Raw genomic sequence first — 12,375 nt, forward strand, 5'->3', positions numbered from 1 at the left:
GGGAACACGCAACAAAGGGGGCAAGGCCATGTTGGCTGCTTTAGAGAAGAGGAAGAGATGTTGTGGTAGAGTCTTTGTTACATTGACATTAAAATGCTGTTATTTTCACCTTGATTGCAGGTCCTCTTTGTTGGTTAAAATTAAAAATTGTTAAAATTGATTTTTAACACTGTTCCTGGCAATTATATTCCCAATATAGCTCTCTGTGCTGCAAATTTTACGGAAGAAAGCTTCCTCAATCTACGCTACGAGTTCAATGCCGGTACACTAGATTTTGTTAATAAGCAAACACTTCTAACTTTTACAAATTAAACAATTAGTTTACTAAAATGCTACAACGCAATCATGTATTTTGCTGTACTAATACTTTAATCAGGATAAAACCATACATCAAAAGCAAACAAACAGCAGTAACAATTACAAATAACAGCATATCTAAAAAAAAGTCAACTACAAAAAAAAAAAAAACTACCATTCTGAAACATCCTTAAAGAGCTGTGCTTTCACAGGTTCTGCTCGATCCTCTTCACTGATATTCTCTGGGTCTGATTTGGGCTCAAACTGAAAAGGCAATATTGATGCCTTGTTTACCATACACTTTAGCACATGCAACTACCCATAATGGTAAGGGGGCATGACGTTTCGGAACAACTTGCACTAGGCGGTTGGGATACACAACACACTGGGCCAGCTAACCAATCTGAGCCCACTGCATATTTCTGAGGGAGGAGCTTCATAGAACCAGGAACTCAACAGACCATTTTGACAAGAACAGAAACAGCGGTGTAGAATTAAGGTAAATATGTTGGAAATATATATATATATATATATATATATATATTTTTTTTTTTTTTAATTAAGCATGAACACATGTTACACTGCACCCCATAAACACAATCAAGCCTTTAAAAAAAAGCTGATCAACCACCCCTTTAACACTGTGATAGTCACATTAGCTGCCACAGCTGGGGAAGCAGCACTGACACACCCACATACGCACCCACTTACTTACCTCATTCATCCTCCGTATCGCTCCTCCCTTCTATTGCCGCTATTGAGGGAGTGGGTGCACATTCTTCCATTTCTCCACTCTCCTCCATTCATATCCATTTCCTGGTCATTTCATACACCCACACTGCACTTGTTTTGTCGTTTCATCCCTGTGTTGTTTGTGTGGGCGTAGTCAGTCTTCTGGCAGGAAACGCTGCGCCGGCCAAACTGAACAAACAAGTGGTAGCCGATTATGACATTGTGGGCTAGGCCGCGCTGGCGCAATGCAACCAGAAGCTGGCAAAACCATTGTCTAGTGTGAATAGGTGTTTCTGTGTATATTTAAGTGTGAAGATTATGTGTTAAATATATTATGTGTTAATGGATTATGTGTTTATTATTATGTATATAAGTGGGGAATAAAATATTATTAATTGGTTAAAATGGGTGGCAATTAGATAAAGTACTTATGTGTGTGTTAAATGTTATACTTACCTGGTAATGGTATGGCCCAAAAAGAGGGTGGGGTTTGGCCTATATAAGCTGAGGCCAAACCGTAAGTCGCTGCTTGTTTACCAAGCCGATGCAAGAGTGCTACCATGGTGCCTCGAGCAAACCCCAAACCCTTACTGTATATTGTAGATACCTGTTTATTTCCTGTATATATCATTGTTGGATTATTTTCTGGTTTATTTTCCCTCTTTGTTGTTTCTTTGGTACTTTGGATTTTTGTAATTTTTGTGTGTACTTGTAGATACTCTTCACTGTGGATGAACTTTCTGGAACTGTAAACGAATTCCACCTTGCACAGAAGTGCTTCTGTGAGTGAGCCATTGTTTTTTACATCCCCTCACGGACTCACATTCCTTCCCCGAAGGCGAGCTGGTGGGCTCGTCTTTATCACAAACATCTTTAGCATGGTAATACCCTTAAGTCTATTTAAATGTTCAGAACAAGTTATTTTATTTTATTTTTTCCTACCTAAAATTAGAAAATTCTGTGCAGTGCATGCAGAATCCATAGCGATGCCACTGGTCCTGTGTAAGAATGACTTAATGTAATGCCAACCCAGCAGAGGGAGCCCTCACCCGTGTACTACATGTGTTCCACTCACTCTGCTTCCTCACTACTTCCTGTATTTCCTGTTTGGTGGCTTTATACCCAGAGACTGTGCACACACCCCTTTGCGAAGTATTGCCAGTTAACCTGCCTTAGAGAAACACTCTTACTAGAGTGTTTCCCTAGTTATCTTGCTTGCCAGTTCTGTGTATGATTCTGCCAGTTTACTTGATTACCTGGATTGTCCCCTCTGTTCTGACTGCCTGATCGACTTAATGTTTGTGTTTGGACCTTCTGCCTGCCTGCTCACCCTCGTCTTTTGGATTAACCCCGTGTATGTCAACAGATTGGACTGTTACTCTGTCCTTTTGACCCTTTGCCTGTCTTCACATTTCTGTCTGCTGAAACTGCCCTGAATAAACTTCTGCTAATGGATTCAAACTCTGCCTCAGTGCCTTCCTTAAGCCTGTGTTATACTGTCCACATCCGCAAATCCGCTAGTGTCCGCTATGGTATGCATGACGTAAAAATGGTCATCGGAGAGTGTGCACGGAGGCTCTGAGCGGACATCTGCGTGCATCCAATTTTTTTGTGACAGTGTGTCAGTAGGCTTCAAAAGCACCAGTTGCACATGCACAGGCTGTGTGAAGATGCCCGTTGCTAATCGAACCTGTACAATTTGTCGATAAAACAATATAAAGACAGCCAGGTGTGCAATAATTCTGGGCAATTGTTTGTTCACGTTTGTTGCGGAGCGGACCATCAGCGTATGCTTTCGGTAGTATAAATACAAGTAGTCCATGTCCGCGCTGTCTGTGTATGCATCTGAATTGCTTATGCGGAAAGTATAACACAGGCTTTACACTTAACAAAAAGAACATGTTAAATTCATTCTTTCCAATCTCACACTGCTTCCATTAATCCGAGTAGGGTAAAAGATATAATTTGTGCCAAATTTCAGTGAATAATCTTCTTTTCGTCTGGGCCTAAAGCTGAGGTGAGACGTAATAAGCAGTCAGTGTGTGATTATTGGAAAAATCCCCTCAAAGTCCTTATCACCCTGTCAGGGTTTTAGACATGATGTGCAGTACATTATCCCTTATGAAGTTTCTGTTGTGCCATCTGGTAGCTCTATAAATGTGACAGTCATAGCTAAATGAAAGCCTGTAAAAACAATATCCCTAATGTGATTTGACCAAAAAAAAAACGTGATCCAATAACAAACAGATTTGGGAAGACATGAGAAGACACCATGAGACATGCAGTTGTAAAATCATGTAATGTGACAAGAAGCAGGCCTGAATGCAGAAGGGAACATCTATGATTGTGAGAGCACAAATAATGAGATCTTTGCCAAAAATAATATAAATGAACAGATGTTGTCATTCTTTTTGGCCCTGAAAAAAAAAGAAATTAAAAGAATGCAATTCTGGTGTCAGGGGTGCACATTGCAGACACATGCACCCACACACAGCTGCTTCCTTTTAGCCAGGCCAAGCTAATCCAGCGACCATGATGCTATAAAGCTTATGGCAGGCCTGTTCCAAGCAGACATCCTCATTTGGTTCAGCTTCTCTTTTTCTGCCATACAGTTTTTACCAATCATATTACCAATAATTCCTTTTACATGAAACAGAGCTCAGAGTCAAAATCATAGGTCTCCCACTGAGGATTGCCGGGCATGGGTAATAAAACTAAATCATTTGGTCACTTTGTCAAATGTTTCATTAGAGATTCCTCACAAATTAGGATTAATGTGTTGCCCCTTCACAGATAAATCAAATTACAGAGAAAATCTCCCCAAACCCCAGGGTTTTGATGCACAGTTTCTAATCCTCTCAAGAATGATGAATCCGTTTGTCTCTTTGTCTTTTCATCTTTTATTTGCTCTGTTTCACTTTTTGAGTGCTCACTAGAAACTGTTTGAAAAATCTGAGCTTAGCTAAAACAGAGCCGGATGAAAACATTTTATGGGAATTCCATTTTATGGGGAACCTGCTTGGGAACTGTAACACTGACCTCAGCCCAGTCTCTCACCTTTCAGACTCTTTCAATCTCTCTTTCTCTGTTCAGTCCCCCTGGAGGTGCTACTAGCTTTGCACCTCTTTAGTCATGAGTCTGACATCCAGTCGCACCATCTAATCGCTCCTCTGGAGCTGTAGACTGTCATTAGGTGTGTTCGACTTCATGCGGCGCTGCGCAAACCGATCGTTGGATTTCACTTTATCTGTGATATAGTATGCAAATCTGCTGTTTTCAACTCTGCCCCCGACTGCAAGCGGCTACTCTCATTGATTGCCATCTGTAGCCGTGCTTCAAGTCGAATGCACCTTTTGACTTACATGATTAACAATTTGCCTGGTGAGCACTTGGCTCTAGGTGATTTTTATTTGAGTGTTAAGTTGTTTGAGATGTCTTTGGATTGGAGATGCCAGAGTCCTTATAGTTGTCTGTGGTTTCTTCTCTACCTTGATTTACCTTGTAATAAGATGAATCTCATGAAAACTGTCAAGAAATGCCCATTAAAATTGCCCAAATCTTTTTTTTTTTTTTGGTCTGTTAGCTTTTAGACCATAAATATAATTGTATACTTGTCTAAAGATATTGGTTGTTAAAATTATGTGCGTGCGTGCGTGTGTGCGTACGTACGTACGTACGTCGAGGCCAAAAATATTGGCCCCCTTGGTAAATATGATCAAAAAAGGCTGTGAAAATTGATCTGCATTGTTAATCCTTTTGGTCTTTTATTTAAAAAAAATCACAAAAATGTATCCTTTCATTGGATAGTAAGAAGTTAAAACGGAGGGGAAATATCATTATTAAATGAATGTTTTTCTCAAATACTCGTTGGTCACAATTATTGGCCCCCCTATAAATTCTTATGAGTAAAATATCTCTGAAGTATATTTCCGTTCATATTCACAATTTTGAGCACTCCAGCATGATTATGAACATGAAAATCATTCAGCTCTGGCTTGATGTTTCACAGAAATATAAAGAGGAGGGAAAACAAAGCCCAAATTCCCTTAATCATCCATCACAATAAGAAAAACCAAAGAATATATTTCTGATGTACAGCAAAAGATAATTGAGCTTCACAAATTGGTGAAGTGGCTTTAAGAAAAGCGCTAGAGCGGTGAGAATTCCCATTTCCACCATCAGGGCAATAATTAAGAATTTCCAACCAACAGAAAATGTTACAAAACTGCCTGGAAGAGGACGTGTGCCTATATTGTCCTAATGTGCGATGAGAAGGAGAGTTTGAGTAGCTAAAGACTCTCCAAGGGTCACAGCTGGAGAATTGCAGAAAAAAGTTGAGTCTCTGGTTCAGAAAACCTTTAAAAAAATTGTCAAACAGAACCTACATCAACACATGTTGTGTGGGAGGGTTACAAGAAAAATTATCCTAGCTCATTCAAAAACAAACAAAAGCATATTCAGTTATCAGCCATGACTGGAACTTTAAATGGGAATGGCTTCTATGATCAGATGAAACTAAAAAAATGAGCTTTTTAGCAGCAAACACTCAAGATGGGTTTGATGAACACAGAGAAAAAAAGTACCCCATGTGTACAATGAAATATACTGCTGTATTTTTGATGTTGTGTGGGCCTATATTTCTGCTGGAGGTCCTGGACATCTTGTTTAGATACATGGCATCATGGATTCTATCAAATACCAACAGATAAAAAATCAGTAAGTGACTGACTCTGTTAGAAATCTTATAATGGGCCATGTTTGGATCTTCCAACCGTACAATAACCCAAACACAAACCTCAAAAACAACACAGAAATGGGTCACTGAGCTCAAAACCAAGCTTCTGCTATAGCCATTCCAGTCCTCTTACCTAAAGCCTACAGAAAATGAGAGGAGTGAATTGAAGAGGAGAAGCACCAACATGGAGCTGGGAATCTAAAGGGTCTGGAGTGATTCTGGATGAAGGAATGGTCTTTGATCTCTTGTCAGGTGTTCTCTAACCTCATCAGGCATTATAGGAGAAAATTTAGACCTGTTAAACTGGCAAATGGAGGTTTCATAAAGTATTGAATAAAAGGGGGCTATTAATTGTGGCCAATGTGTATTAGAGAAAAACAATTATTTCATAATGATATTTCCCCCCATTTTAAATTCTTATTATCCAATGAAAGGATACATTTGTGTGAATTTTTTAAATAAAAGACCAAAAGGATTAACGATGCAGATGAATTTTCACAGCCTTTTTTGATCATATTTACCAAGGGGGCCAATATTTTTGGCCTCGACTGTATGTATATACACATACATACATACACAGATTGTTTCTGACTTTTTTTTTTCTGCTACAAGACAACATACCCTTTGTCTTCCAGAGGCACCCAGAAAACAAGTAATGAGTGTTTATATCAGGTCAAATCTATCTTGTTTCAAGGACTTTTAGATATTTTCACTTGAAAACAATATAATTTTTTTTTTTTTTTTTTTTTTTGTAGTGTACTGACAAACTATTCAGTGTGTCTGCTTCTATATTTATATATTTATTTATACTTATATATTTATTTTACATGAATACTTTATGCTTAAGAGACAGTATCTCTCTTTAGATACAACATATCTCTGGTTCCTGAGTTTCATGGAAAAAGGTTGTCTTCCTGTGAGGCTTTGGGACAAATACTCCAATTCCTCTTGCCCCACAACACCAGGAATAAATTATTTGCTTAAAATCTTTACTGCTTTTGGCACATATGTGCACAAGTGTGTACACGTGTGCATGTTCAAATTCCTGTTAAAGGACTGGGGACACAACAGACATTATTTATCCACTGGGTTTTGAACATTCTGGAATTTACAAGGGCTTTTTCCCCCACTCAAGCATAGAAAGGGACACCTGTGATGACTATATGTTCCAGATGTGGGGAGGCAGTAAGCAGTGTGGGCCTTCAAGCCTTCATTTTAGTAAATCAGTCTCCATCCCATTCAGTCCTCAGGGCCCATTCTCAGTCGCAGTCTGAGTAATAGACTCCAGTATCAGATTAACTGTTATTGTCACTCTCCACATGGGGCCCATTTTTGAGATGTCTGATTCATGATGTGAGAGTGGCTGATGACAGATAGATGATTTCATTCTGACAATTTGTAACACTGTTTTTCTGGAGGATCTGATTTTGAGTAAATTGTAATTTTGTTATTCTGCTTATTTTTAGTGTTTTTGAGTCGTGAACTGGGTATTGGTGCAAAATTCTTTGACACACTGAGCCTCGGTTTTTGTGTGGGTGACACAAGTTCAAATCTGGCTTACAACATCTTCTGTGTTCTTCCCAATTTCCTGTCTTCACTCTACTGTTTTATTGATAAAAATAGCAAAAGGCCAAAAAAAAAAAAAAAAAAAAAAAAAAACTTTTAAGAAGTGAAATATCTGGTTTTAGAGTCACCAAATGAAAGAGACCAAATTTCAGATTACCTCAGACTTTGTAGCTGAAGGAATATATTCTCAGGGGGAGAACTCATAATACAAAACCTCTTTCCTCATATTATTAAGTAAATAAGACATTTGAAAGCAGTTAAATATATTTGACTTGATGAGCAGCTTCATATTGCACTTCAGCTGCTTCAGCCCTATATTTAAAATCTCTCTGTGGTCTCATGTAATTTATCCACATGCAGGCACTGGTCCCTCTAATTAAAATTCCCTCCAGATCATGTCAGCTAAATTGAATAAACCATTTGGGCTATTTTTCGGTTTAAAGAAACCAGCCATTTCAAGCCCTGTAAATTCCTTGAAAAGATGTTTATTATAGCATATAAGCACAATAAAATTTACGGTGAACTGACTTGGACTAAATAAGCAAGGCAGAGATAAATGTTTATCCGTTTGCCAAAGGACCACAGGCCATTTAGCCAACACAGTGAAACACACCATACAAATTATAGTAATAGCCTAATTATTACTGCTAGATCTCAAGAACAGATTTTTAAATCGTACATCCATGGAAATTAATTTCACTGGCAGCCTCTAAAGCTTCTATCAAAGGGTAGAGCTTTTGGTTTCTGACTTTGATAGGTGTGTTACATTACTTTATTTTAGGATATCCAGTTGTCACTGTTGAAAGCCTAGCTGGAGGATTTTAAGCAATTTTTCTTTGGTGCTAGTAGCCTCCTTTACATTGAGATTATAACCTTATAATCTTGAGATTATAACCTCAAGATGGTGGGCTTTGTGTTAACATCAATGATGCGTGGTGCCACGATGCTGTTGTGGTCTGCAAACAATGCTCACCCCTGATGGAGTTTATGATTATTAAGTGCCGGCCATTCTATCTACTGAGGGAACACACAGCCATACTGCTCATTGCTGTATACATCCCTCCCAGCTCCAACAACAGCAACAGGAGCGAGGCACTAAATGAACTGTACCAACACATCAGCCCACCCTGATGCTTTTCTCATCATAGCTGGGGATTTCAACCACACAGACTTAGAGAGTGTGTTCCCAAAAATACACCAACACATAGATTTCCAACACGGAACAACAACACTCTGGACTTTGTTTACACCACCCAGAGAGGAGCTTACAAGGCCCTTCCCCTCCCCCACTTCGGTGCCTCAGTCCACATCACTGTCATGCTAATGCCGGCATACAGACTGCTCGTTAAAGTCGCTAAATCAGTTCACAAACAAATTCAAGTGTGGAAGGGTCATCAGAGGCTCTTCAATACTGTTTTGACACCACTGACTGGAATATGTTTAAGCAGGCTGCCACATACAATAACACCACAGACCTCCAAGAGTACTCAGAGACTGTCACTGCCTACATCACCAAATGTATTGATGATGTAACAGTCACAAAGACCATCACTGTCTTGGCCAACCAGAAGCCGTGGATGACAGGGGAGGTCTACATACTCCTGAAGACGCAGAATGCTGCCTTCAGAGCTGGAGATGAGGTGGGCCTGAGGACAGCTAGGGACAACCTATCCCATGGCATCAGAGAGGCTAAGAGACATTACTTCAGGAGGATAGCCCATTGATTCAGTGATAGCAGAGACACTCGGAGCCTGTGGCAGGAGATACAGACTAATACGGACTACAAGCCCCCACCGTGGACCCGTGACAGCACCATCTTCCTGCTGAACGAGCTGAACACCACCTTCGTTCGCTTTGAGGAACAAAACAGCACCACTGCTCAGAAGACTCCACCTCCTCCCGGTGACCAGGTGATGATGTTGACCCCGGACAGTGTGAAGAGATCCCTCAGCAGGATCAATGCACAAAAAGCTCTGGGTCCTGAAAACATTCCTGGGCATGTACTGAGAGACTTTGCAGTGGAACCCACTGATGTCTTCACAGACATTTTCAACATCTCGCTTAGTCAGGCTGTTGTCCCCACATGCTTCAAAGCTACCACCATCATTCCAGTCCCGAAGAAGCCATCTCCATCCTCCTTCAATGACTACTGTCCAGTTGCACTTACTCCTATTCTCATGAAATGCTTTGAACGGCTAGCCCCCTCTCTGGACCCCTTCCAGTTTGCATATTGGTCCAACCTCTTGACCGATGATGCCATCGCCACTACCCTCCACTCAGCACTCACACATCTGAAAAAAAAAAAAAAGACTGCTTTTCTGAGACTTCAGTTCAGCATTCAACACAATCATCCCTCAACAGCTCATTCACAAACTGGTCCATCTGGGGCACAACACTTCGCTATGCAACTGGCTGTTGGACTTTCTTACCGGAAGACCTCAGGCAGCATGACTGTGGTGGGTTCTCATTAGCAACAGAGATGAGACAAACTACAGGAGCGAGGTGAGCCGCCTGGTCGGGTGGTGCAGTGACAACAATCTCTCTCTGAATGTGGAGAAGATGGAGATTGCTGTTAATTTCAGGAGAGTGCACACTCAACATGTTCCTCTGACCATCAATGGTGCGACTGTGGAGAGAGTGAGCAGCACCAAGTTCCTTGGTGTCCACATCTTAGAGGACCTCTCCTGGACTGAAAACACCCCAGCACTGGCCATATATATAGAACATGTGTATGCACATATGTATAGAACATATATTTATACAAAATAAATAAAATCAAATAAAAAAAATTGATATATTAACTATATACAAAGAATGTTTACAACTATTTACATGCAGGAACATTTCTGTTTCTATAAAAGTATGAAGAAGTATCATACAGCTCCGGGTATGCACATACAGCGATGATAAGTTTGTCCTCCATTGTTGTTTCGGATTTTCCCTTCCGCTCGCTACGTCGTAATAACGTCACTACTAGAGCAAGCTCCTCGTTGGTTAACACGGTGCAAAATTTTGCCAAAATTCAGATTTTTTAACTCGCCCGAAACGCTCAATTCACGCCGCAGGTTGTCTATCCGCGTCTTTGCATTGACTTAACATTGAAATCACTCGCGCCAGATGCTCTATTTTCGCGTCTGATGTGAACGCACCATAACGCAATTTCAATTCTCTGTATGTATGTGCTGTACATGTGGAAGAATTGACAATAAAGCAGACTTGACTTGATCTGGCATTAACATGTGGTTCATATTCAGATATCGGGATATTTTTATAACACATTCATGTTGTTTTTTTCTTCTTGTCTTTAGAAGTCTTCTGCCGATGTAGAACCGAAGATGTCTTTGGTTGAGCGGATGAAGATCTTGCAGGAGAAGGAGGAACAATGGAAAGCTAAAGGCAAAGGAGCTTCTAATGACTCCACCCAGTTCTCTGTGGCTGGACGAATGGCTAAGAAAGGTGGGGAAGAAATTATTTGCTGGGTTTCTAGCCAAAGAGTAAGCCTTGTGCCAAGAGCTGAACCTTTTCAGCTCGTAAGCGAAAACATTTCATGATCCATGCAAATAGCAAATCAGGTTGTAGTGTGCATCCTGTGGCTCAAGCAGTGATAAGAATGTTTTCATGTTGACACATCTGTTTCCCATCAGGCTTAGTGTCACCTAACAGAGAGGATGTTCCCATTATCCTCAGCAAGAAAGCCAGCAACAGTACACCAGTCAAACCATTAGAAGGTATCAGTTTATGACATCTTCTGTGACCCTGTTTGAATACTCACATGCCAAGGTGATGTATTATTAGGGCTCTTGTCTCTACAAAGTGTCCTTCTCTCATGTCTGGAAATGTCCTTCTAACAGAAATCTCCACTCGTCCTGATGCTGAAGGAGATAAAAGACTGGACAAACTGGAGTCCTTTTTGGACAGACTTCACAGGAAAGGTTATTAATTGAGTTACACTATTATTAACTTGCATCTTAATGCATAATATAGTTGTATGCAGGGATCTGTTTTACTTTTTCATTTAATGTGCAGGAGTTGCGGGCACAAAGAACTCCACCATTGAGGTGATGGAGGAAAAGGAGAAGGAGGTGATGACTCTGGATGATGAGGAGACTTTTGGGCGGTTCTACAGTTGCTTATCACCCACTGCTCTGAACTCCAGTGTCCTGCTGGGCGAGGAAGAAGACTTCAGCATCATCCAGTCAGACACACCCAAGTGAGATACTGTTCTTATTACTGTGTTATAGGGGTATTAAATGGTTGGGTGGGTATTAAGATGGTTCACAAAAAAAAAAAAAAAAATTCTACCATCATTTACTCACCCTCATGTCACTCCACCCTGTATGACTTTCTGGTTACACATAATATTTGAAGTTCACTTAATAAATAAAAAAAAAAATAATACAAGCCAATATCCAGACAAGCCATTTTTGGAGCTTGATTAATATAAAACTTGCACAATGTTCTTATGGTACAAATACCTCTTATATGTCAAAAGTTCAAGACAAACTTTTATTTCTCTTGTTTGCCTGTTTGTTTTATTCTGTGTAATGTTTAGGGGTGTGAAAGTGTAAAATACTCTCATTAATGTATTGTTGATTTATTGCAGACTAACATCAGCAGTTGAGGAACACAAGCGTTCTGTGAGGCCCTGCAGAAGAACCAAGAGCTCGAGAAACCCTCTCCGTGCCCTGGCAGCACGAGATGATCTCAGACAGGCTTACACTGAGCAGAGACTTAACGTGGCCTCCGTGGAGACCAAAAGAATACAAATGGAGCGGAGTAAGTTTGTCATTTACATTTTGTGGTGAATTCACGAAATGTTTTCTCCACTTTTACATGTGATATTTAAGCACAAAGTCCTTTGTTCCAGAATGTGAATGTGTACTTTTTGCGATACGATGCAATATACTTTATTGTCCCCTTAAGGGAAATTTTTCTTGGGCTTAGTGTATGCTGCATATGCAATCACATATATCACACTTAAAACATACATCACAGTGCACAACGGAAAAGCCACTATTACACAATTTCCTTACCCATAAAACCAG

The 12,375-nt window shown here is 40.2% G+C and overlaps 1 protein-coding gene across 3 annotated transcripts in view; it reads left to right on the forward strand.

Annotated features, from left to right (window-relative positions):
- The window catches only part of svild (supervillin d), a 107,629-nt gene that overhangs the window by 74,800 nt on the left and 20,454 nt on the right, over positions 1-12,375 (forward strand). For all 3 annotated transcript variants that reach the window (XM_042767406.1, XM_042767407.1, XM_042767408.1), the window contains exons 9-13: positions 10,639-10,786; positions 10,975-11,058; positions 11,182-11,262; positions 11,357-11,540; positions 11,934-12,106. In XM_042767406.1, coding sequence (XP_042623340.1) covers positions 10,639-10,786; positions 10,975-11,058; positions 11,182-11,262; positions 11,357-11,540; positions 11,934-12,106 — 670 coding nt within the window. The remainder of the gene's footprint in view (positions 1-10,638; positions 10,787-10,974; positions 11,059-11,181; positions 11,263-11,356; positions 11,541-11,933; positions 12,107-12,375) is intronic.

This window comes from Cyprinus carpio, chromosome A12, assembly GCF_018340385.1.
Source record: "Cyprinus carpio isolate SPL01 chromosome A12, ASM1834038v1, whole genome shotgun sequence".
Taxonomy (NCBI): domain Eukaryota; kingdom Metazoa; phylum Chordata; class Actinopteri; order Cypriniformes; family Cyprinidae; genus Cyprinus; species Cyprinus carpio.